This window comes from Myiozetetes cayanensis, unplaced genomic scaffold (genome assembly GCF_022539395.1).
Source record: "Myiozetetes cayanensis isolate MyiCay16 unplaced genomic scaffold, myiCay2020 scf1, whole genome shotgun sequence".
Classification (NCBI taxonomy): Eukaryota; Metazoa; Chordata; class Aves; order Passeriformes; family Tyrannidae; genus Myiozetetes; species Myiozetetes cayanensis.
Genome location: NW_026086604.1, coordinates 69889488 through 69917236, shown reverse-complemented (window position 1 = coordinate 69917236; position 27749 = coordinate 69889488). Strand labels below are relative to the sequence as shown.

At 39.3% G+C, this 27749-nt stretch overlaps 1 protein-coding gene across 4 annotated transcripts in view; it reads right to left on the bottom strand.

The window, feature by feature from the left end:
* Positions 1-27344, bottom strand: part of TENT4A (terminal nucleotidyltransferase 4A) — a 58888-nt gene extending 31544 nt beyond the window's left edge. For all 4 annotated transcript variants that reach the window (XM_050320273.1, XM_050320285.1, XM_050320293.1 and 1 more), the window contains exons 1-8: positions 26516-27344; positions 12741-12864; positions 10990-11036; positions 10006-10126; positions 8358-8465; positions 7535-7663; positions 6212-6425; positions 8-134 (exon numbers count right to left, since the gene is read on the bottom strand). In XM_050320273.1, coding sequence (XP_050176230.1) covers positions 8-134; positions 6212-6425; positions 7535-7663; positions 8358-8465; positions 10006-10126; positions 10990-11036; positions 12741-12864; positions 26516-27336 — 1691 coding nt within the window. In that variant the 5' untranslated portion in view covers positions 27337-27344. The remainder of the gene's footprint in view (positions 1-7; positions 135-6211; positions 6426-7534; positions 7664-8357; positions 8466-10005; positions 10127-10989; positions 11037-12740; positions 12865-26515) is intronic.
* Positions 27345-27749: the final 405 nt, after the last annotated feature.

Below are 27749 nucleotides of genomic sequence, written 5' to 3'. Positions count from 1 at the left end.
TAATTACCTCTCAGAATCTCTATTTGGATATGATCTTGCAAGTGGTGATACTGCATGGCTAAGAACAATGTAGGCATAATCAAAAACTTGTTTCACTTGCATGGCACCGTAAGAACTTCTGCCAACGTCGTTTCCTGAAATAATGTGACAGTCATCAGATTATCTTTTTTTAATATCAGTAACCAAAAAATTATTCATACTTAAAGCTCAGAAGCCTTAACAATACAGCCTAACTGTTCAAGCTGGTTATCCCATCCTAATCATATCAAGAACAACTGAGTGTGCCTATCTCAACAGAAGTTAACCTTAGAAATGACATAACATTATGCCTTCAATTTACCACTTAAAATACTCATGTACCAGTGCCTGAAGGAAACAGCACAGAGATCAGCTTAAGCTTTTATAGCTGTCTTTCAAGAGTGAACCTACCTAACTCAAAGCATCATGCCTCACTTACCAGTAGAGTTTCTGCAGGCCAAATTCAGCTTAAAATGACACTTGTGCAGCCACATTATCTTCATTGGGTCATATATACACTCATCAACCCTTATTTAACGTTATCAAAACTAGACATTAATAAACCAGCTCATACAGACTATTTATCTCCACAGGATAAACCATTTGCTCAAAATCTATCACAGAGGACTCCAGAAGTTTGTACAGCATTGTTTTTTGATCAAGTTACTGGCACTCTCAACTGCTCTTCTTTAGGCATGAGTGACATTTAAACCAGAATTCCTTCCAAATACAATGCCATATGAGGAACTTCAGAAGCTAAGAACATGGTACAGTTTCTCTATCAGTGAAAATGTACATACATTTGATACCTTTGACTTTTGCTATTAATAGCATGAAACATGTGGGGAGTTTTTGTAGATATATTTGTCACCAGACACCAAAAGTTCACTGTCAGCATTCAATTTAAGAAACACAAATAAAACTTCCTTCAAGTTGCATAAAATACAGATTAAGTCTTGACTGGGTAGAACACTCAAGAGTGAAAGCTTCCCTCCTTCAGAATAACGTGTGAAATGCTGTGAGAACACTCAAGAGTGATGAACCACTGAGCACGACTCTTTTAAGCTTAAAAATCAGATCAGGGCCCATAATTAAAAGAAATTAATGAAAAATCAGCTTTGAAAATTGGTGAGTAAAGGACAGAATCTATCCTTTGGAGGACTGAATCCAATGAGGCTCAGTTTGACTTCAGAAGAATTCTTCATTCCCCTAAGCATTTTGTCCAGCAAGCCATTATAGACAAACATGCCAAGATCTGTCATTCAGGGGGAAAAAAAAAGAAAAACAGCCTTGACTTTACTACCTGACAACACATTTTAATCCTTCAAGATTCTACAACCATAATGCCACCCTAACAGAAAAGCATAATCGGTGAAAACAGACTGAAAACAAGAGCATTTTGGTAAAACACAACTTTTCTAATAATTTACATGGTCAAATAAAAACTGAACAAGAAATACTTCCTGAAGTATATAAAAATACTTTACTGAAGTAACTATCTTGTTCTGAATGCACTGCTGCAATATGCAGCAGCTACCAGCCTCAAAATTACAGAAGTCTCTCCAAATTATCTATTTACTATTGCACTGTATTCTGAAGTAGAAGCAGAGATCAGTGTGGGCTTAGGACAGTCAATCTAGGAGACATAGTAGTATTCTTCACAGAGGACTTCACAAAGGACTTAGTCCAAAGGCAGCTATTTCAGTGGTCAAGAAATCAGAGCAGAAAAACGTTAATTCTACTAGAAAAGTAATGATTAATTCAGTATAGGTTTCTCAGAAGCAGGACACTTGTGTCCAGCAGCAGTTACCACATAATGGCACTGTTGTGCCAGCAAAAGAAATCATAAGCCTTCCCTAATCCACTTAGAGCATACTCAGGCAGTTCAGTTTAAATCAACAAAGTTGTATTTGAGTCACAACTGAAGCAGAGTTGAGAACAGAGGCAGAATAGCTCATGCCTAGGTTCCTGGACTGCCTCACTTTGCACCTGTAATTAGTTCATTAAAGTGTCTGAATAAACAAGTCTTAATCAATTACACAGTCTGCAGAGCTTCTGATTTACACTGCAGCTGGAGCTACTGTGACCTGCACCAGTCAACTCTGAATAGATATGGCCCTACCTAATCAAGAAAGCACTGTGTTAATGAAGCCAAAAAACTGCACATTTGCATTTGCTGTCCTGAATAGATTTTCCTCTGAGAGATCACTCTTATTAGAGGATCGTGTCTTACAAAACTGAGCACCCTTCTTTTGTCACAATCTGGACTGATCAGTTAAAGGATGTAACCCAAAAGCTTTCACTCTTTAAAATAAAATGTACATACTTCAATCAAAAGACGTACATTAGCAGATAACAATGGTATGTGATTTCACGTATAATTCAATCCTTATTCTTTCTAACAAAGCTTTCCTCCCGAAAGGAGCACGTCCAAAGTTTCTATCACTCACTAGCAGTATTACCACTCCTTTATCTGAAGCAGTTTTAAGAACACAGCCTGAAAAAGGTAAAGGTAAGACCACGATCTAGGACTAAAGCAGACCCATTTATGCTAAGCTATTATCTAGTAAACACCTTTTTGCAAGTTTCAGTATTAAAGAGGTTTTTTCAGATGCTAACTTCAATGTATTTGTGCATTTTTATAAACACGTTTTATACACACACATATATATTTGCAGGTTCTGATGACAAATAGCAGATACTGAAAAGCTGCAATGAGTAATTCTGGGCAGCCACTAAGGCTAGAAGAGGCAATCCCACCAACAGTTGTTGCCAATCTAATTACTTCCTGTACTTGATACCTATCAAGATACAGAAGCAAGAAACATGAAGCATAATAAGTCCTTCAAGTTAAAGAGTCTCTTTTCAAAGAAAACACATGAAATTTAAGGTTTAGAACTTTCATTAGAGCCCACAGCAATTCAGAATGGAAGAAAAAGGGATGGGAGGGAAGGGAGCAGTGGAGGTGGAACTCCAGGTTTTAAACGCTGTGTTAAAGTGTAGCAATTTAGTTACTCTAGACACTGAATCTGAAATGAGATCAAAATCATTCCTGTTCTGAACATCAGAAATGACTGAAGGACCTTGATAATCACTGGATTCCTAAAGACATAAAATAATAAGTCTCCCTAACAGTCTGCTGCATAAGTGCCAAGTTTGTTTTACAAACACAGATTAAAAATTTGTCACCTGCAACCAGAGTTATGTCTTCCAAGACAGCATACTGCTAGAACAATGTCACAAAAACCTTTTCTAAGATAATATCATCTACTCTGGCCTAACATATTCCCATGAATAGACTTCTGAGTGCCTGGCTTTGCAATTCTCCTAAATAAATTCTTTTACTTTTTATATATCAAAGAATAGGACAATTGCTTTGAGAAATTGAAATGGTGCAGCTACAAGATGTTTACAGAAACTCCCTCCTAAGGGAATGATTTTCATCTCATTACCCTATCCTAGGACACTAACTCAAGATGAAAGATCTTACACTATGTAAAAAAATCAAGTATAAACAACTACTTCAAAATGCATCAACAGTAGATTAGTCTGATAACTCAAATCCATATTTCAACACTTCCCACTTAAAGTGTGGATTCCTGACATCTTTGTTGGAATCTTGGTTCTCAAATCACACAAGTTATCATTTTCTAGCACACAATAATCAGTCTTTGAAAATTTCAGAGGAAACCCTGCAGCACCCAGAAGTATCTACGCAAAACCCATTATGACCAAAACAGGAACACAATAGTTTGATGCCTGTTTCTTCTAAATCCAGGAACTAACAGAAGGTACTAAGGAAGTAGAACTGAAGTATCATATCCTTCTAATGACACCTTCCATCTGTTAGGCAGATGTCACCATTTCAAACTGAAGAAAACACAATTCCTCCAACTTAAAGAAACTAATCCCACTAAGTGTGTTCCTGTCCCCTACAAGACTGCTCAAAGCTATTCTTATGAGTTATACCCTTCAGTATCCCCTCAATGAACTAGTGCATAAACTCACAGGAGGGACTTTTACACAACTTTAAGAAATTACAAGGGGTTTTTTTATCCCCATATTTTTTGTCTCATTTTTTGATTACAAAGTCAGTTTTTGAAGTCTTCTTCCAAGACTTAACTGGAACTTTAGAGACAGTTGTGATCAGGCTAAAAAAAAAGAAAAAGGATTGAAAAAAGATTAAAGACTTGTGCATACAGTGCAAACACAGGTTTGCAGGGGCAAAACTCTTTAACAGCTTATGCTAATTTAAGTCAAGAGACATCTGTGTCCACTCTACCAAAATACTTGTTCCTATCTCCTCCACAGTTCTGCCACCAGCCCTCGCTGAGTTAGACACTGAGTGGATCTCAACACAAACTAATCAGAACTTATGACTTGTCATCTGGGCAAGGACTTGAATCCTTGGAAAAGTTTTTAGTACTGGGACAGAAGGAGGAACAGATCTAAACCAATCAACAGAATTCTTGACATTATCTACACACACTTGACAGGTAATTCAAGATAATCACATATTTGTACAGTAAGTCTAGATCTAAGGAGGCTGTACTCATGCAATCTGATTCAAAAAACCATCCTATATGTTCTATATCATCTTCCTCCTAGCTCCATCAGGTAAGTTCTGAAGGACTGTATTAGCTGCCAGAAAATATTCCTATGGGACATAGTGGTCAGATAACTTCAAGCTATTGTCAGCTTTCATTTCCATTGCCAAAACACTATCTCCTGTAAGAATTACATTATCTCAGCCATATAAACTCCTCTAGAATTTAATTCTTACCAACTCTTTGATAGCATACAACAAGATACCTTTTTTCTAAACTATAGTTCTTCACTGATGCAAGATTTATACTAGGAGGAACAGTTCAGAGCCAGTATTGGACCTAAAATTCATTTTTTCTCTCCAATGCACTATTAGCAGTGATTAAAACATTGTGTAGCATATGCAATATCTTCTCCTTCAGTCCTCAGTAGATAGGATAGAACAGAACTGGAGGGCAGTAGATGTTTTTGACTTTAAACAATTGTGGCTCAGGCTGCTATTCAAACAGGTCTTCAGGCAAGTAAGTACAGAGGTCCTGAAGGAAATCTCAGTGATGAAGTGGCAGTTCTGCAAAATCACACCTATGCCTGGCTAAGTACAAGAATCGTGATGGACCCAAACTCAGAGCTACAAACATATCAGATATGTGGTTAGACAAACGAGTATCATAGCCCGCAATGCGTTCTAAAGAACTGTGAACATTCAACATATTGAGTATTTCACAAGGTGCCAGACTTCAGCTCCTGATCCATGGTATTTGCTTTAAAAGTGCTGTGACACTATAGAGTTTGAGTGCCAATTACATTCCAGAAATACTAATGCTGAAGTCCAAATTAACTGAAAATTGACTTTAATAAAAAGCTGTTTTGGAATTTTAGCTACTTGCAACAGTCTAAATAGAATACAAACTGAGTACTTTAAAGCTGGAAATGTTTTGTGGCTCTCAGCCAAAATTAATCTTGATTATTTTGAAGGTTACTGAATCAAAACCAAATCTTAAAAAAAAATATAATTGTATGTTAGTTACTTTCAAAAGTACATGCAACCATAACTGGCATTCTCTAAAGGTCCCAGTGCTGCACAGAAGCCAGTTATGCAAACCACTCTGCACCTTACCACCAGTCGGGCCCCTGTTGTATATTTATGGATACACACCCATGTTCCTATGTGGTCTCTATGGCACCTCCCTGCAGGACAGATACCTCATCTGGGGCATTTTTTCCCATATGGTATAATTTACCTGAAGTATGGCAGCACAGACTGAGGTGGGAAATGCTCCACCTTCCATTCTCATAATGAACAGTGGAGAACTGTTCCTACTAACAAGCCCCCTCCCAGCATTTCATGGACTTCTTCCTTTCACTGCCTCTCAGTGCTGTCAGAGACTCTTATTATATGCTCAACATAGTTCTGAATCTCCAATGCATTATGCAACTGCACTGTTTCCATGCAATCCATTTATTCAGGTTATGAATCTTGGAAGACTTCAGGTCCATATCCCTTAGCCCTACTCCTTAACTGTACCTCTACACCAGCAACCGTCTCTTCTCAGTGCAGCTTCTTAACTTGTTTGACAGACTAACAGAATCTGTGAGATCACAAGTTGAGCCAGAGCCCTGAGATACTACAAGAAGTATACAATCTTACCAGGCAGGAGAGGATCTTCAATACATAGCATGGATGGTCTGTATCCATTAGTCATGACTTTCATGATTTCTTCTTTGGCAATATAGGCACCTCCATTTTTTATTCTAATACCAGTTTTCAAGTAGTTAAAGTTCCTTCCATAGAGTTCAAAAAATTCTATTAGAAGCATTCCAAGGTTTTCATCAGCTCTTCTGGCATCAATTCTTGGATGTAGCTGTCACAAAACACAGTTTTTGATTATTAAAAATTAATAGTTTTCAGACCATGAACACAGGGCAACAAAAAGCTCTCATTTAAACAGCTGAGTATTATTTCACAGAAGTCTCAACTCAGTCATTCCTTCTTCATGTATTTAAACTACTCTCACATAACCAAGAGGGGGCAGCACTTCAGCAGTATCTGGAAGCCAAAGAATTCTTTCAACCTTCCTCTTGTGGCTTTTTGAGGCTTATGGAATTCTTTCCCTTAAGTCAAAAGCAATAAAGAAGTATTGCTTCTACTAAATTACAGCTTAGTATGTACTAATTGTTGTAATTAGTTAGTAACAAAGTAATACCCCATTTTTCACAGAAAATCTATCCCTCAATGTTTTCAGAAGGAGGGGCAGAATCTATCTGCCCCAACTGAAATACAATTCTTGTCTCCATCTCCACATATTATATTTGTTATATAAAACGGATAGTAATATTTCAATCAGCAGCAGCAGCAGAGAATATGTAGTTTTCCCACCACCACAGCTGCCAAGAGATGCTAACTCTGCACTTGTTCATACCTGTAGGAAGCTTACTGTCAAAAAAATTTACTGGAAGCCATTGTGACTCATTTGTAACAACGTAACTCAGTTATTTCATCAGTTACGTATAGCATCTGCCAGTCTTAGGCATGTCAAGACCTAAACAACATAATTAAAAAACAACCCGGCTTTTAGATTTCATAATCTTAATAAACACTGAAATCAACTACTCTGCACATTCAGTATTAGTAGTCTAGGAAGCAACACATGAACTGTAGGCAGATTTACTCAACACCTTCAGGTATCATTAGGCAACACCATTCAGTTACAGACCCTGGTACAAAAAGCAATGCACAGCCCCTATGCCTTTCACAAGGCTCCTGCTGCTGTTTCACTTCACACAGGGAAGAGAAGTTCTTTGATGTTTGAAAGGTGGTCCATAGGAACTGCCAACAGTCAAACACTTAGAGCCATAACAACAAAGTTGTGCATTGTGAGGGGAGGTCGGAAGAAACAGTACAACAAAAGGGCATAGGTACAAAAATCAAAATATTTTAAAGAACATAGAAACAAATAAGGAACAGACTTACCTGCAGGAAACTAATTGCCATTAAAATTAGGCTGTAAGAGCTAATTCCACCAGTAAAAACTTCATTCAAATCCCTCTGAAGAAGGAACTGTTTTAATACTAAAATTAAGTAAGGCAGCAAAGAATATTTCTGCAAAGCAAAATAAGTCTTATCAATTACAATGTCAACATTCAAAAACAAATAAAGAACTACACGACCTCAACAATACAAAAATTAATCTAATACAAAAGCATTTTCAGTGATGTCCTATAAAGTGTTTCTACAGGAAGAACTGAAACATGCATTTTTTTTATTCTAAAAGCTGATGAATAGACTTCGACTCTCATTTGATCAAAGAGTTTACATATAAAATTTATTCTTCCCCCCAAAATATTAAGATTGTTATATCCTTCTTTGAATGCCAGTGTCACTTACTATAGTCAAAACTTTCAATCTGAATAACATTTTTACTAAAGAGCATAAAAGGATACTTTTAAGTATGTAGCTACAGGGGAATTGGTTTATGGAAGTTTAGCAAGATGGTATTCATAACCAAGCATCACTCAAATTCAAGGTAAGCAAACCTTGAAAACAGACTTTTAGAAGTAAAGTTTAGTAGCTATCTGCAGATCTAGACACGATTGTAAAAGTCCCTTCAGTGTACAGGTTTATCCAGGCAAACACCTAGCACTCGAAGGGAACATGGAATAGATACCAATAGAAATTAAAACACCCATGTTTAATTAATGAAAATAGTCTTCAGCAGTAAATTTTCAAGCCATATTAAAAAAGGTTAGCTAAGCATCTAAGCACATCCTTGGTAAGTAGTATAACATTCTGGTACCTTCATGTATTCCTTGATAAATCGAGCTGCCTTCACACCAGTTTCTACATTAAAACTGATATCAACTTTCACTTCTGTCTCCTGGTCAGTAAGTTTTATTATTGGTACCTGAAAAGATTAAATAAATTATGAATCCCCACAAATATAATACTGGTGCTATTCTCTAGCTTACTTGAGACACAGAGATACTACCAATGCAGATTAATACAACTATCAAATCTGTATTTTTGAGAAGAGGTAACAGTCCTAACTCGACTGACAAGTAAACGCATTTTAGTTTGGTGATTAAAAACATGCATAGGTACAATTACATTAACTTACAATCACTGTTACACCCATAGCTGTTGGACATCTGTCTTCATAGCTGCAATACCAGTGTTTTGTAAGACAACTAAGCTTACTTAATTTAATGACTCACTCCTGCTAATAGATGTTCTAACCTCATAACCTGTGGGAACTGAACTCCTCTGACCCAGCACTGCGCCCTTCACTTGCTAAACTGATAGAAGACTAACCTAGCAGAAAGCAATGTGTGTTGGTTTATCAAGCTGAACTGGTTCACTGTAGTGTCAAATGAAGGCCGGATGAGATAAAGCAAAGCAGGAGTAGCAATATAGCAGCAATGAATTATTACAGAATGACTGAATATGTAGTTCAGCCTCACACTATCACCTGGAAAGCAGTACTTTCCAAAACCATCTCAAATCATAACCTAAACTTCAGCTGATATTTGCTTTAAATTGAACTTCATGTATTTTTTAATCTGAAATGGAAAATCAAGAAGAGCAGATGTGTAGCATCATCTTATACCAACAGCAGAAGAAATAAAATAAGGAAGGCTAATAGAATTGTAAGGCTAGCCTACTGCCATTTTCCATCACTAACTGGTAACACAGATTCTGAAAATCCCATTTGTTCTCAAGTAAACCAAAGACTACCAGAGCTACTGCTATATACTGCTACTCCAGCGGAAGCCACAAGAATATTCTGGACCTAAAACAGTTAGCCTGTTTTGGAGACCACAAAGCATAGCAGCTTGTTAATAGAAGTTTTGAATACTCACCTTAGTCCCCTGAAGAAAACATCACTTGCTCACTAATACAAATTTCTCATACATTAAGTTTTTAACATATTCAACGTGATTCGTTAGGGTTTCAAGACAGATGCAAGAGATTATACTCATCAGTTTCACAGACTAAAAGTTTTCAAGCAGTATATTTTGAAAGGGAAAAACAAGTGTTAGGTTTGGAACACTTTACTATGCCATTAGAAACACAACAACCTGAAAATCATCTTTCAAGATGGACAGCTCTAGTTAGAGCTTTCTGGGTAAACAAATTCCCCTCAAAGGTCAGTGGAAAAACATTATGCTAATAGTCAATTTATGTGACTGGATATTTTGCCAATACTGCCCTTCAGATCCTTATTGACAACATAAGCACAAGGTATGGCCTTCCAGCAAACACACTACCACTGTCCATGTAAAAGACTACATGTTAATGCTTAGCACATACAGATTCTACTGAAATCTTGCTCAGAGAGCTTAAGGAAATTTAATTTGCTTGATGAATTAAAAACACTATTTATCACCAACATCTTAAGGGGCCTGAAAGTTTTTTAGTTCAGTATTCCAAAGACTATTACTTACCGTAGCTTTATCAAGTACTTTAATGGAATATGGTTCAGCCACATTGTGTTTTCTTAGTGCTTGCTCCAGCAGCTGTAAAGGAGGCCGCTCCCATTTCCCAAAAACAACCAGATCAATATCACTAGACAAAAAGAACACAGTATGAAATCCATTAAGTCTAAAGCATAATACACCCCCAAAAGACATGATAAAATTGGCATGCTACATATCACCCTACAGGGTGATCATTTTGCAACTTGTAATCTAGGTTCCCAATTAACTCCTTTTCAGACTGTTAAGCAAGAGAGTCTGTAGCGCTCTAGGACCCAAAGTAGCATTCTACTTTCTTGCTTCCACTTCTTTGAGTTCTTTGAGCTCCTCTCCCTCTTACATTTCCTGCTCCCTCCTCTCTAACTTCCACAGCCCAATTCTATCCCTCATCTATATACCCATATTGACAAGCACATTAATAGTCCAAACAATTTTTATCAGTGATTGTTACTCATAGAAATGAAATTTTCAGTGCTTTCCTACTGAAAATTTAATCAATGTAAAGACAACAGTCTTTTAGACAGAGCTATGCAGGTTTTCCATATCCATCCTTTGAAACATTAAGCGATCTAAACAAATTAAGACATTTTGCTCTCCAAAACGATGAAAATACACCACAGTGATTACTCTTTCAAGTTTACAAAGTAACTCTGTGATAAGTGACACACTCTCAGTAATTCATCTTATTTAACAAAACAATCTTTACACAGTAAACAATAAACATTCATTTTCACTGTGTGTTTACAAGGGTCAATAAGTAAATAGAGCAGTACGATGCATTAAAAAAACTAATCGCAAATCTTGAAGTTCAAAAGCTTTTCCCTTTGTCACATTAAACACTAGACCAAAGTTTGACTGACAGTGACAGGTTTACACATTCCTATCTAAACTCCTCTTTGAAGTTTACCATTTCTCTAAAAGAAAAACTTTACGTAAAAGTAAACTATTACTTACCTAGTTGGAAGATAAAGCCCTGTACTAAAGCTGCCAAATATCTGGACCTGAAAAAACCAAAAAAACACACCAAGGAAATATCTTGTAATTATGAAGGATTACTTTATTTAACTTTCAGAAGACAATATATTTCTCAACTTGTTAAGGATATAGTCTATATCCTTAAAGTACTATACACTATGTTAAGCATGTTTGAATATACTTTTTCTTACACAGGCAACTTTAGAGGAAATTTGGCACTTTTTAAACGTGAAATAAATACTAATCCTGCTAGCAGAGCTCACATTTAAACAAATGCTTCTCACTATTTATTTTCAGTTCGACAGTTTTTATCACTTTCCTTCCTTCCTGCTTCCTTTTTTCCTCACAGGACAGCTCTACTGAAATTGGAAGAGTTTAAGGGAATAAATTTTCCAAATTTTAGGTTTAAAAAACAGCATACAATTCAGATAAATACTCCAGATTTTACTGTTAAGGACAACTGTGAAGTAGCAGCAGATGTCCGTCGTGTGGAAAAGCAGGCATGCTGGAGATACATCCACAGTCCACATCAAATACTTTTAGTATGCTTCCAATCTATAGAATTGAGACCTCCTTCACTCTCTGACAGAGTAGAGCACAATTTATAAGTTCACTTTTTTCTTCCTATGAAAAGGCTGGGCAACACTGGGCCATTTCAGTGTTTCTATCTATTTCCACAAGGCAGAAAAGTCTTACATGGGTAAGGATGAAGCAGATGAGCTTTACAGTGTCTTTAGCTCAGTGCTGTGGTCAGAGGCCTCACTCTTTCCCACAGGAGGACATGAAATAACAGTGATCTGAACCATTTTTCTGCTTATAAATGAAACAGTTACTATCTAGTAATCACGAAGGTGATGCTAGAGATACAGTTCTTTTTAGATGATGCATTCTTTTTGGATGGCAAACTTAAACACTGGGTAACAAAGTGTTTGAAATTACACCATCTTTGGTTGCAAAGTATCTCAGAGAGTGCAATTTTCCCATTAAAGTAGGGCTAAAGTAACCCCCTGAATGTCAAATTCATGAAGAGTACAAAAAAAAAAAAAAATATCTGTGTTTAGCTGCTCTTTTGTTAAGTATTTTTATTTACAAATATCCACAGTCAGGAGTCCTTATAGCAGTGGACACAGAAGTAGTCAGGCTCACTTTAACATTCAAAATTAAGTTATAAGACAATCAATTTAAAGAATCACAGAATCAACCCAGTTGGAAAAGACCTCTGAGACTGAGTCCAACCCATGACCCAGCATCACCCTGTCAACTAGACATGGCACTCAGTGCCACATCCAGTCTCAAGTACCTCCAGGGACAGTGAATCCACCACCTCCCTGGGCAGCCCATTCCAATGCCTGATCACTCTCTCTGTAAAGAATTTCTTTCTAATGTCTAACCTAAACCACTCCTGGCACAGTTTAAGACCATGCCCTCTTGTCCTACAGCTGTATTACTACAAGAAATGCACTACTTAAAGTGGACAGCTCTTCACATTTCCAGTTCTCAAAATGAAAAAATAATCAGTAACATTCATTAATCTGACATCTAGGTTTGAAGTTTCCCCCACTCTTTAAAATGAACTGCCAAATACTGTAAGAGCTGCGATATTAAGTCAATTGCCTTAAGTTTGAAGTATTATACGGTAATTTCTAAAACAGCAAATGTAATAGCAAGGTTAAGTGAACCAAGCTCTACAATTTACTAGAGAAGCAAATCACAACTTAAATTACACTCACATCAGCTGTAGGCCAGAGATCTTTGATGACTGTTTCTATTCTTTTTACCACTTCTCTTCTCATAGCTGCTTCTTCGGGACGAGGGGACATGAAGTCATAGAAGTCAATTATTTCTTCGTGCAGTCTAAAGGAGAAAGCAGGATCAGTTATAGTGGCAATTTAACTATTAGAACAAATTTTACCAGAAATAGGCCACAGGCTTTATTCAATATCATTCTTTAACCAAAAGACTCAGAACGCTAACTCTAGTAGATATTTACTGAACTTCTTACTGGCTCAACATTAGAAGTCAAATTCAATTCCTGACTATGTTTATTTTCTTTAAAAAACAAAGTTGAGTCTTAAAAACTACATAATGACACAAATGTGAAACAGCACCAGAACAACTAAAATCTTCAAGTAGGTTTATTCTTCCAGCAGTTCTTACTTCTGTGTATGCGCTAGCTTACACAGACTTGCAAACAGGCCACTGGCATTGATGCATTTTTGTGGAGGGTAATAAAAGGGACATTTGAGTATTTCTTGATGTGAAAATGTCCACTCTGACAAATTGGGATTCCTTTGACGCTCAAGCTCTTTATTAGCCATTCATTCATACAGGAAGTAACCTTTCCACTGAATGCAGAGTGAGAAGCATTAAATATTTTCTCAAGTATAAAGTATTTTAATACCAGTATTACATGAAGAGTTCTGACACTGGAACACTATACACCTATTAAGCCCTTTTGTTTCTCATCTCCCAATACTATAGAACACTTATTGCCAAATTTCAGTTTTAAGGTGAATGCCATGTTTGCTTTTTTCAGTGGAAAAGCATCAAGCTATGCCAAACAAAAAAAAATGCAAATAGCTACCGCTGTGACATTTTACAAGGACATTCTTTTGATGTTGACATATTTTTAATTTTCCTTATAATTTCTCTCTAACTCAAGAAATATACCTAGTCACACAATTTAGTGAAATCCAAATATTGTCCTAACACCAAAAATCAATCTATAGTTAATATGTTTAGCCTTTCAAAAACTCTTAATTCTTCACCTGAGACTTCTGAAACTCATTTTAATAGGTATTTCCCCCTATAATAGATAAAAATTAGAGATGCCTAATTTGGAGGTTAAGTGTCAGAAATCCTTTCAATACACAATGAGATTTTAGCAGCAAAGCACAAAGATACTTCCAAAAAGCATACATATTTAGAAGTACTGTTTGCCCTTTCTCTGATCTTAAACTGAGCCTGGAGCCATAAATGAATATTTAAGTACACTGTAGGCTTAACTAATGTTTCAATCTGTTGATCAATCTACTTGATTCCAAAACTTTTGAGCAAGACAGAAAACGCAAACTAACATGACCCTGTTTTGTTTATAGAAACTATGCTATTTTTTTCCTTTGCAAGACAACAAGACCAAAGAAAAAAGTACTTGAAATATAGCTAAAAGCAGTGAGGCCAAACTGAAGACTTCCTATTCTCCTGCCTATAAAAATCTGCAGTAAGTACGTACAGGGTGAAAGTAAGGAAAAGTAGGAAAGGCAAAGGGGCAGCTATCCTTCCAAGCCTCCAATAATTTCCTTTTGCATACTTTTGGGGTGCATCCCAATCATGAAGCATATTAACTCAAAGGACTTCATTGACTTTTCCAGGTCTTTTAGTCCATTTATGCTTTTGTCATAATGGCATTCTATGAGAATTTAAGTATGCATCAGAATAAAGAGTGCTTTCTTTAAAACTGCTGCCTGGTAATGATTTTATCTGATGCTCTTTTTCTTGGGACAAAAAAAGTTGTTACTGGCAGCTCGTCTCAAAACATAACACTTCCCAGGTTCTCAATTCATATCCACTTGTCTCTATCCACCAGCAGTTTTCCAAGCTCCCAATCCTCATTGATTTCTCTCTCTTTACACAAAAGCAAGTCCCAAGTTTGATCACTACTAACCTTCTTCAGCTTGTTTTCGGTTTGCACAACATTTTCTGACAGGTGGCAGAAACACACACAGAGTCAACATGGAATTCCGCCATTCAGTCTATGACACACACCTGTTTTCATTTCATTGTCCCTACATTTGCCAAGATTGATGCTGCTGCTTGATTATACAGCTGCTCTTTAAAAGAAACCATTATGAAGGAGCTGTAAGGTGTTTTCTGAACAAAACTACCAACATAAAGCCCACCCACTGGGTATATTCAGCCTGAATTATTCTTCTTCAGTCATGATTCTGTATTTACTAAAATTCAACTCTACCAGCAATTTTATAATCTAATGAAAAATGAAATTCCACTGCAACCATCTGCAGTCAGCTCTAGCTTTCTATTACCCTTTCTATCCTTTTCTCATTAATTTCTTCCCTCTAAATATTTATGAAGATATGGAGCAACAGCATCGTCAGTAATTCTACTGGTAATCTTCCCTTATTATAAATTCAATAATTTATTCTTTCCTTTGGTTATTTCTAAGCAGCTAACCCATAAGCCCAGCAAACCTCTATCTGTTAGGTTTTTACAAAGTCTTCAAAAAAGAATCTCAGAAACATCCTTCTGAATAATAAAAAAATCCAGTAGTTCTGTTATCAGACTGAACACAGGAACACAGATTAACAATTAATCCTTCCAGAAAATGAGACCTGTGAGACACAACTACCTTTATCAAAACATGCACTAGACCCTTTCTTTATGTTTGCTCATGCAAGCACGGTCTGTTTTGTTACAGTATCAGCACCATCCAACCACTACAGGAGACATTTCTGGAAAAAAAAAAAAATACATTTAGAGTAGCCATACTGTACTAGGGGAGGAGAATAAAAGGGATCCCAGCTTCCCTATGCACTGCAACCTCTACCATACACAGCCCAGCCTTTCAAAAGCAGCCTCTAGTGTGTCAGTGAGCTCAAGAAAAATAGCCAACACATAAGCACTCTCACTTCAATGCCCCACTGAGCTTCTGTTCACATGATTAACAGTCACAATCCTTAAGCATATCATGAAAGAAGAATATCACCCATCACTAGTCTACATTTTCTTCCCTGATCTACCTTGTAACATGAAGTCAGTTTCATATTTTTCACTTTGTACTGGTAAGACAGTACCTCTTTTAATGATTCAGTTTGCATGGGACAACAGCAAAGGGCTAGATAATCAAAAATCGTTTAGAGTTCAAACTATACTCATGGTTAATTCCTCTGAAATTATTTGGCATATACTACAAGACATGGCTGTACAACAAGTATCATTCTTCTGATTGGATTTAAACACTTACTGAAATTTAAAATGACAGTTGCCCGGAGTCAAAGAAAGTTCTCATAAGTCTCTTAAGTCCTTCTCTGACAGAAGGCAATGCAATTAGTTCACTTTAATTCCTACTACATGATCTGACTTCCCCCAGGTGCCTTTTCATGTCTCTCTATGAACCCTAGTGACACCGGCAAAGCTTCTTGCTTTCAATGTGCAAGGTTTTCAGGTTTTAATGCACTTAGTAAACCAGTTCTCAAACCCTCTATCCTAACAGACTTCTATTTTGTTTGCTCTTTCCATTTTTCCTTAATTCAACAGTTTCTGCTTCTTAGAGAACATCTTCCTGGTCTGTGTCCTTCTGGATAAGAATCAGTGCTATCCTCACGGTCAGCATATGATAGCACAACCACTTCAGCACTTTACCCTTTTGGCTTCCACCTGAAGAAGCTTCTCAAAACTGAGAGATGCTTTTTGAAAATTCAATATTACAGTAGTTTACATTTTTCTAAACATCTTTTCTCAAACAAGGTTATTGGAACACAGTCACAAAAAAAAGCAGCTCTCACACACATAAAACAAGATCCTGTATGCTGCTCAGGACTTATCCTGGAGTAATTTCTCTACTAGCTGAAGGAATAATGTGCTGTCTGAAAAAAACAGGTAACAATGGGACATTCAGCCAGCCAACACAGGGATAGCTTTTACTTAGGTATTTTGTCCACGTAGCCTCTATGATTTTCATAAGCTCCTTTTAAGTCAGGACTGTGACAGTATTTTAATCATTACGAACACAGTTTCCATTTGCAGCACATGATGTACATGCAGATATAAGTAACAACCTAACTCTTTTTTAATAGCACTTCCTTCAACATATAGCTAGTCAATTTGCTCAATTCTTCTGGCTTCTTAAAGAATTTGGACTCCCAACAGCATCCCCACACTTAACTATCTTCTATAGCATTTTAAGATGCCTACTGTACTACTTTTCTAGCTAATGTAGGCCTTTTAATCAATTTTTTCACAAGTCAGTTTTACTACATTTATAGAAACACTGGGAAAGTAACTTGTTGATAACTGTAACTGTACTCTTAATGCAAGATGGAAAATATTAGAATGAAGGGATGAAGAAGAGAGGCTACTTGCACTTGCTATACTATTCAGCTTGCTAATTTTAACAGCCTGGAGGAACCTACCATTTACCGATGCTATTACTGCTAAGCACAGCAAGCATCTCCTGCTTACAGGCTAAGCTATGCAACACAATTAATGTCTTCTGTTTACCAAATAATTATCCCTTTTACTGGTTTAGGAAAGGCAGACACACTCCTAGTCTCCAGGTTAAAATAAATCTCAGGTGACATTCTCAGACTTGTATAATGTTTTCCCTTAAAGGCAGGTATCTAAGAAAGGAGAGTATGTACTTTATTCACGTACTGTATCTAGAACTACTATTATACATAAGATTGACTTATTACTTCAAGGGCTAACTTCATTGCACTGAAATGAAATTCTCAAACAGCATCAACAAACCAGAAGGTGAATAAAAAGCTACAGAGACTGTTCCCTCAAGTATGCAGCCTCTTTCTTTTGACCATGTCTATGCTACTAAGCACATGAATTTAGTCTAAAGGAACAGACAAAAACATGACCGCACCCTTCATATGGAACAATTATAATATCATATCCTCTACTTACTAGAATGAGTATTTTTCTAACCAGAGTTTAACACATCATCCAAGAATCATTATAAAAGGAAAGAATAGATGCCACTGTTAAAGCACGTGGGTGTAACACCACAGGTGTGTAGAAAAAGGGAGGTAAAGAAATGGGGAGGTATAAGCACATTTCAACGGAATCTGGGTTGAAATAAAGGTTACAAGACATAGAATACATTCCTTCAATGAAGCAAGAACTCCAAAACATGTGTGAGGACTTGCTGTCTTGAGATTAAACAGTGAAAGGCACAGCAGTCACTGAATGTATTTGGGAAATCTGTCGAACTACATCACCTTCAACCAGAGCAAAGCACAATTGCATTATCATTGAAATGCAGATGAAATCTCACACTACAACAAATGCATTCAGAAGCTGAAATCAGTCTTACAGTCTAAGGAACACAGTTCAGTGAAATAAAGGAGAATATATATATATATATGATATTCTGAGACACAGACTTTTCCAGTATGATCTAAGATTAGGATATCTGCAAAAGTGGCAAAAACAAAACTAAGCCCATGAAGAGGAGATGAACTTACAACTCTTCTCTTCCCACTACACTCACAACACCCATTCAGGTGCCTCTGCCTTTGTACACTAGTCCTCCTCAATACCAGTAAGGTTCAGGCAGTAGTACTCTATACATACCCTATGCAATGTTCTAAGACTACAGATGAGAGAAACTTCTATGAAAACAGTGTTACATTCAGACTGTACTGCTGCAAAAAACGAGTCTCATATTACCAGGTAATTCGGGGAGCAATTATCTTTGACACTGTAATTGTATGGAAGTCAGCAAACTACAAAGACTGGCAGGATAAAAAAAAAATCTCAACTATATAGAACTTACAAATCAGAGCTATGAAATGTTTTACAGACAGGTACTCTAAACACCACATTCAAATAAGAATCAAGCTTACTTTGCAAGTTAATTACTAAGGAGAGAATGGAAGAAAAAAGTACTTCTGTTCTCATCCACAGAATAAAGAGTATTTTATAAAATATACTGTATCTTTTCCGCAAGAGATCATATTTTTCTTATTTCCCCTCTAAGCTTTCCCTTTTTGCCCCACAGTCTTTCAAGTCAAAGCCTGTCCTAATTTTAGACCAAATGTCCTGCCAATTAGATTTTACCTCTCAGAAACACTTTGATAGTTGATGTGCTCAAGAAACTAATTTACACTGCAAATTTCCACACTTAAGTAACAGAATTTGTTTGCATTTTGAAAGAGAATCAAAAACTAATGTATTTTTGCAAACTACATCAAACCAATAAAACTCAACCAATTACCTTATTAAGGGGCTAGATGTCCTCTAAAAAAGCTACATTATAAAACAATTTAAAAAATAAGCAGATGTACAGCTCCAATTTAATACATGGCAAAACAGACCCACTATGTAATCTTCTGAAGTACATTACTCCTGATTTGGACTGTTGGACTTCACCACACCACCAAGAAAATACCATGATTATTTTGTTGTACCAGTGAAGGAGAACACCATATGTTAAACCCTGGAACTGAATCAGCAAGCTCGCTATGCCAATACATAGAACCACTAAATCCCAAAATTCATGTCTTAATATCATTCTTTTCCAAATGCCCAAAGATAGCAAGTGATTAACATCCCAGATAAGTCAGATGGCAAGAACAGAAACGCATTAGTGATGAGAGACTATGCCCATGTAGATCAGGTGTGCATTACAGCAAGTTAGTCAATGAAACGTTCAAGAGAAGCAACTCTTGACGTAATCCCAAGGAGCAGAATCTAATTCAAAACGTATCCGTCAAAGCATCACTAGCAGCAAATCCTGCACATTCAAAGACAGCATCTCTGCAAGGCAACAAAAGCTAGAAAAGCCTTTCCTGGATTTAAGTACTGCTGAGTTCACCATATAAAAGAGGAAGCTCCTTAACTTAAGAATTGTAACCAAAAGAATAAGGTGTTCCAGTGACTATTAAAGATATCGCGCTGGTTGTTTAGCAGAAGCGTGCATTAAAATCAGGTTTTAGGGGAAAAAAAAAGAGCTTCTACCACCTTGTCAGAGGATTCCATCAGAAGATGTCTTCAGAAACCCTGAAGTCATGTACAAAGCAGGGAAAGAGGATTGGAAGATTAAGGATATCAAAAACGATTATGAGGAACAACTTAATGAGATGCAAAGCTATCCTTGAGAAAGGCTAAACTAGTTCAAGAGCCCCAAAAGCTGTTTCTGTTAAGTGAATTAAGTGATCAGTACAGAGAAAGTCAAGTGATCCCAATGCATGACATGCAGAGAAGCTAGTATTTTTTTCTTTTTTGTTTTTTTTTATCTTTCAGAGGTTTCCCTGCTCCATAACTACATAGGGAGAATTTATCCCAAGGCAACTTTTTGGTGGAAAATACTCCATAGAAAAATCTATTCCTGATAATTTGGTATTCACCAAGTTACACTCACTTGATACTGCATTTGTATATGAACAACACTAAGTAGTTATCTTTTTTTTTTTTATTTAAAAGCATTAGTTTTGACATTCAAAATAGTCAAAGTAGCCAAAAGTAGAATCAATGCAACACAAACAGTTATGACAGTATCAAGGTGCTAACATAGCCATCATAAATGGTAGTAGTGGAACAAAAGAAAAAAAAAAACCACACATTAAGAGCTACTTGGAAGAATCAGAGAACCACAAAGGCAAATCTGTTAACTACTTGGATTATCTACTGTTTATCTACTCTTATCTACTTTGGATTCCCAAGTGGCTTTTGACAATGGCCCCATATGCACTTATGCAGGCTTATGAAGAAACTAAGCTGATATGGGATGAGGGTGAAGACTTGATAAATAATTGTTTTAAACAGGAAACAAACAGCTGTAACTCCTAGTTTCCATATTAAAAGAAGATCACCAGTGAAGCCTCAGAGAACAGAAACAACATGCAAGTCTCACATTAGTAATCAGGAGACAAAGTATAAGAACAAGATAGGCCAACATGCAGGAATACCATGACACTATCACACACAGCTCTGGTTCATGCAAGTTCCAAAGATACAACAGAATTGCAAAGCATACAGAGGGGACAAACATCCAGAGGCAGAAAACGGTTTCAACAGAAGAAATTATCAAACAGAGTAGAAAACAAGACAACTATCAGGTTATTCAACTTTTCCCACTCTTTTTTCAAGTCGGCTGCAAAGAACACTCATGGACTGCCTCAGTCATGCACAGAGTTGTGACTGGCAACAACTACAACCCTAGTGACAGCCTCAGGAAGAAAAAAAAAAAAAAGGGATCTTTACATAATGCATAACTTAACTAAGGAACCTCTACCCACAGGTCACTGCTGATCCCAGAAGATCATATAAGTTTAAGACAAGGCGTTCACACACAAAATCAACAATAAGTGTAACAATGCACTGCCTGTAGCCCAGGTAGTCCAAGAACCATACATCATTTAAAGCTAAGAGATGCTTCCAGGAAATATCACCACAGGCTCATGTTGATATATTCCTCTGCCAATATTTGGCACTGTCCTCTAATGGTCTCGCCCCGTACAGCTGTTGATGTTCTTAATGCCAATTATCCCTACTGCCAAAGCCTAACAACTGGCAAAAACATCATGAAGTTGATGCCAAGATGAAACTGGTCCAAACATGTCCCATTCTCCTTCATACACAGATGTGAGCACCTGTCACACAAAGCCTTCTCGTGTTTTACCACTGTAGCTTAGCCCTTCTGACCTCTAGTACCTCTACTGACTCTCAGGTCTACTGCTGCCAAAATAGTCCTTTCATTCCACTGCCAAAAGCATCTAACTGTATGCTAGGTATCCCCTTTACAAGGAAACTTTGGGCTTTACCTACTCTAGTCAACTTACTTGACCGCAGAAAACACAGATGTTCTGTTCTTTTGATATTCATCCAGCAACTAACCTTGAACTTGGCTGTGTATCAGCCCTCAGGCATGAAAACAATCCATTCAACTACATCCCCCTGCTCTCTCCAGAAATTTACTGTGACTAACAACCAACTACTCCCACTCCTCGCATGCTACAGTATATACTGCCTTGTTCTACCCTGATCCTGTAGTCAAACAAAACAAGAATTGAGTGTACAGTGCCAGCACTACCTGCCTCCTACTTTAACACCTCCACTACAGGTACCCACCTAACACTGGAGACAGCAGACACGATGGATTTAACAGTAGTGTGGATGAATAGCCTACTGTGTTGATTGTTTATCAAAAGGTGTTGGAGCAAGACAGCACTGTTAAGTACGGGAACAAGTTAAAAATAAACACCCTCGAGAAACCCTTAAAGCCCTTACAAAAGCCAGACACTCCAGTGCAGACACTAAAGGCATCACAGAATTCCCAAAGAGTTCCACAGAGTTTCTTCCAGCTCAAAGTACAAGAAAACAAAATTTGCAAAAGGGGCTGACAATGTGGTATCCCCTAGTTTACATCTGACAGCTCTGACAGTAGCATAAGAAGCAAGTGTCAACAAATATGCAACTGGAGCTATGCAAGGTCCTAAAGGCAATGCATTTTTAATAGTGCATTCCACAAGCCCGTAATTAAATTTATCTTTGGTCAAAGTTCAGCAGTATATCAAAAAAGCAAAAAACCCTGTAAGACTGGAATTAGAAACACTTCATACAGGTGAAGAAATAAAGAAAACTTAATACAGACTCAGCATATAGTAGCACCATCACATCTCTGGAGATCACTTTTTGTACACAGTACCATTCAGCTGCAAACTGGTGAACACCGAAGCAAGTCTTCTGGAGAAGCAGTCATAAGCTTACCTTGCTTATGAGAACTCTCCCCAGGTACCTGCTGTGGTTATCAGGGAATGCTGGCCTGAATCCTCCTTCAGCCTAAGGAAATGCAGAGGTCTTTGCACTCCTGTGCTCTACAGCAGAATTTCTGTGTCATTATCAAGAGACGATTAAAGACAACTGACTATGTAGGGGGAAAAATGAATGTGGTAAGTCATCAGACACTATGCAACACTAATTAGTCCAGGCAGAGCACCATTCCAACGTATCATAACAGTTCTGGTATCCAAACTAATCCTCAACAAGCCAGTTCTGTTGTTTCTGCACAGCACTGTAATGTGCCAAGCAGATATGCCAGGTATTTCAGTGTTAATCTCATTCAACATCTACAATTAGTCTGAACATTTAGTTGAAAGCATTAGGCAGAACAGGCTCATATTGTTAAAAATGCTTTAATTCTTTACTTAGTTTATTAGATTCATATTAAGGAACAAAATAATTGAATCTGATATGATTTTATATTATTCATAAGCTATTTGCTACATCTTAAGACAAAGCACTCTATTAGCTCTGTGTCTACATGTGAGACCTGTGAGTCCTCAGTAAAAAGTTTAGAATAGCTTGATGCCATATTTTGAAATAAAATTTGAGCACCTTTAAACTCTCAGGATGCTTATATTTAAGATACTGTCTTCACAGAAACAGGAGGTATTTGCTGAACAAAGAATGCAGACCCTAAGATGCTAAGCATAGTTTTAAACCACACAAGAGAATACTTCACAGTACTAAGAAACAACATGTAGTTCTGAACATCAGTCACAACAGTATGAACTAAACTCATAATATTAAAGAAAGCTTCTCTGCCTTGCATCTAAAAACAATCATTTTGTCATCTGTAGTCCTAAACTAAAGCCAAGGCATATAGAAATTTACACTGTTGCTAATATATTAATCACTCCCGAAGCTATATTTATTCCAGTGCTTCCATCTCCTCACATCTTACCTTCCAAAATTCTGTAAAAGCATGACACAGGACAACCTAGAGCATCCAAAAGCATAGCTTTAGGATGTAATCTGATCAAGCACAGCTACCCACACCTGTGTTTTATGAGAAAATTTCCTTTCCAAAGATTGCCATGCTGCTGTCAAAAAGGGGTGAAAGCATGAGTCCACTGGAAGAAAATGAATGCTGTATAAAAACAGAGCAAAACACAGCCTTTAGAGCATACAGAGTTCCTAAACATCACCACACCTATCATCACAAAGCCACTGACTAGGAGCAACTTGGAAAAAAACTGATGATGACTTGCACACCTCCAGCTCTGAATGCAAAAGCAGAGAGCACAATACTGTTTCAAAGCACGCAGACAATTCATCAAAAGTGCTGCTGCAGCCTGGGAGAGGGCAAACAGAGATTATCCTTCTTAGTATGTTACCAAAAGACAACACAGTAACACTGTGAGCTACTGTATTTTACTTGGAAATTTCAGCATGTTGCAGAAAAACATTCTTTCAATAGCAATATTCACAGCAGAGTAAGTTCTACCATTCAAGTATAGTGTAAGCATAAGAGCATCTATGATCAAGTCCTTCTTCCAATAATTGATGCCCAAACCAGACTGCAACTGAAGATTTTAAGGATCACATTTGTCAAAAGTTGAGTACACCAGTTTGGCACCACTGAAGATGCTCTGTCAGTAGGTCATGAGTTATCTAAGTGATGCTTCAGGACCAGGCTGACAGTTCCAAGGAACAGCAGGCAACTAAACAGGAATATAAAGGAACCACAAGAAAGTCCCGTAGGGATCTGTTCCCACTCCAGCCTTTTCACTGTAATTTTTATTTGCATTGCCTACACCACCCAGGCTTTAGGAAAATTACGTTAAACTCACCAGCAGTCATGAATTACTGATATAGTCATGAATTACATGATAGACACCTAAGTCCACTCCATCTGTGACAATATTCTTATTTAAATCATGCAAGTAATTCATAAAAAATTACTAACACCAAACAGAAAACTGTTCTAGAATACACACCTGTCCAGGATTCACCTTGGGTAAGAGAATTCTAAGGAAGAAACTGCTTCTCATATTTAGGTCTATGGTTTCAACACTGATGCTCTCTTTCAGCACTAGCTCCCTTCTACTTTAAGGAAAGCTCTGGAACTAAGGATCACACATGCTGAAGGTTACTGATACTCCACTCCTACAATCAGGTCTCACTGTAATAATACAGATCCTTGACAGAAGATCAGGAAACACACCTTCCACTTTCAAAGGTTTTTAGCAAAAAACTTGTCGTTAACACATCAGCAAAAGAACTACCTGTGTTCACAGAACCGAACAGTGTAACTGGATCTCAGCTAAACAATTTTCTCATGTATAAATTCTCTATAAAGTTATACTTGAAGAGTAGCATAACCAATATTAAAGGAAAGCCAACAGAAAACAAAAGGGCAAAAGATCAAATGTAAATTCCATGTGATTGGCACAGATGGTGCTGTGAAACAACTAGATGACAGAACCTGCAATGCCTGGATTTGATTCCCAAGTTTGCCATAGATTTGCTGGGTGACCTCAGGCAGCTCTGTCCTCTACCTGCCTGTAGATCTGCCTCACTAGCATTGACTCGTCTCACACAGATAAATTAAAAAGTTAACTCAGCGCTCTACTGCATCTCTTTGAAAATTAAACAAAAAATTCATGCTATTATTAACATACTATTGGAATTTTAGACATACATCTAAATATATAGTATAGGGCCCAGAGCTCCTAGCTCTTAAAAATTCAAATTCTAGCTTCTGTAAGTAATTTGAATTTGCACTGTCAGTCTGGAATTAAAAAGCAGTAATCACAAGTCTTGTTCTTCCCAGGAGAGGCCATGGTTTGCAAAAACAGAACTTTAAAAATACCTTTTAAAACTTCAGAGTAACTTCAGTGTACTCAACACCTGACAGTAGCACACAAGAGAGAAAGAGAAGACACTGTTCTTAGAACTCTCACTTAAAAATCCCCAGCTCTGAAAAGGTATCCTGCTATCCTGAGCTATTTCCCCTCCACAAATACGCAGTGCCTTTACTCCACAGGCATCCAAGGGTCTTGGATTTTAGGAGTTGCAGGAAACTATTTTTGAAGTGATATCAGAAATCTGCTATGGTCAGTCAAGGCAGCTAGCACTTTTTCCAAGAATAAAATAACCTTCATGTTAGAAAGCAACATTTCGCCTTGACTGAATGAAATTTGACAGGTGAAATACAGCAATCGAACTGAGCATCCCAGAGGGGCTTTGTTCCAGTTTAGTCCCTCCTCCATGCCAATAAGATAAAACTGAATACTCGGTTTTACTACCCACCTATTAATATGAGAAAGGTATGGCCACAGGGCAGGGTAAACTTCATAAAAGCGTTCTCTTACGAAAGCCAAGATTTCAGTTCAGATACTGGCTGGTTCAACCCATCCTAGGACTAGAACACACTTGAGAGAAATGTTTTAGGACCATGCTGACTTTCATCCTCATTTCAGACAGAACTCGGCACCTCCCTTTCAAGTGATGCTCCTAACACTCCTCGAGCTAACCAGCTTGCTACAGCCGAAGCAGAGGTATTTATAAATGAGCACAAGGGTCTTCTTTTGAGTCCCACTGAACTGAAGCCTTCCACTTTCCCCTTACAATCTGAATTGGCCCCCTGGGAGCTTTGACGAGCACCCACACACACACCCCTATCCTTGCTTCATTTATTGTAGGTGACCTCTGATACTGGCCTGACAATTTCACCTCTCAACCTACTACAAGGCAAGGCCTAACCCACTGTATCTATGGCTGCCCTGGTCCTGTCTGAATCGCTGCTTCGTCCAGGAGCCACCCAGCCGGCACAGAGCAAGGTGATTTACAAAAGAGCACCGGTTTGTGCCCCGCCGCCTCCTACCCTGGGCCTGGCTGCCGCGGCCGGCTCCAGAGGAGTTCATGTGACCCCCAACCCAACGACCCCGTGCTCGGAGGCGCCCCGGGAGAGGCGGCCGAGGCCCCCCTTCCCTCCGGGGCTGCAGCAGCCCCAGGGGCCACAGCTGCTCACCCCTGCACGCCGGGGCTGTATTTCCTGGTCTTCCAAGGAGTGCCGGGGCTCTGCAGCGCCGGCTGAGGCGGCTGCCGCTGCTGGTGGGGGGAGTTGTTGACGGCGACGCCGCGGCTGCCAGAGAGCAGGTAATTCATCCCATAGGTGCTGGCTTTATTCTCCCGTTTCCTGCGGCCCGGGTGGTACTGGTGCTGCTGAGGAGACGCCGGCGGCGGGTGGGGGCTGCGCGGCGGGTGCGGCGGCTGGTGGTGCCCGTTCACAGCGTTCACTTTGTTCTCGTGGAAGTTAAAAAACTCCCCGGGTCCGGCCCCGCTGCCCAGCAGCCCGGGAGGAGCCACCGCCACCGCTCGGGGGCCGCAGGAGGAAGAGGAGGAGCCGCCGCCTCCGCCGCCGCTGCACGATCCCGAGGAGGAGAAGCCGGGGCTCTCGGTGCCGGACTCCACCGACGAGCAGGAGGACGAGGAAGACACGGACGGCGACTTCTGCAGCCGCCGCCCTCCCTCGCCGCCGCCACCGTTCACGGCCGCGGGGCCGGCGGGGGCAGCGGGCACCAGTCCGGTCAGCAGGGCCGGCGGGGAAGGCGAGGGCGAAGGCGGCGAGGACGAGGAGCAGCAGTCGCCGGGCGCCCCGAGCCGCACGCAGCCGTGCCCGCGGGGCGGAGAGGCGGCGGAGTCCAGCGCCGGGGAGTTGAGGCAGAGGTAGTGCGGGAAGCTGGCGCCGCCCCTGCCCCCCACGCCCTGCGAGGTCTCCCAGATCTGCATCCACAGCGCATTCGCGGGTCCTTTCTGCTCGGGCTGGATCCAGGCCACGCGGGGATCCATCCACGCCCGCCCGCCCGCCGCCGCCGCCCCTCACCGCCCGGCCAGAGCGCCGCGCCGCCGCCCGCTCGCCGCCCGCTCCCCCGCTCGCTCGCTCGGCCCGGCAGCGGCGCTAGGCGCGGGCCGGCAGCGGCCGCATGTGTCGCGGGGAGGGTGGAGGGAGAGCGGCCGGAGGCAGAGCCGGGCGAGGCGAGCGCGGCTCGGGAGGAAGCGGCGGCGGCGCGAACCGTACCCGGCGCTGCCCGGAGCGCTCCCCTCGCCGTTCCAATGTGGCGTGTCCCCCTCGCCCGGGCCAGAGCGGGCACTGCGCATGTCCCGCAGATTTTAAACCTTCACCGGAGACGGCCGCCCTGGCAACCGCACATGCGCGGGGAGCGGCAGGGAGAAGGGATTGGGAATGCTTTCCCCCCGCCCGC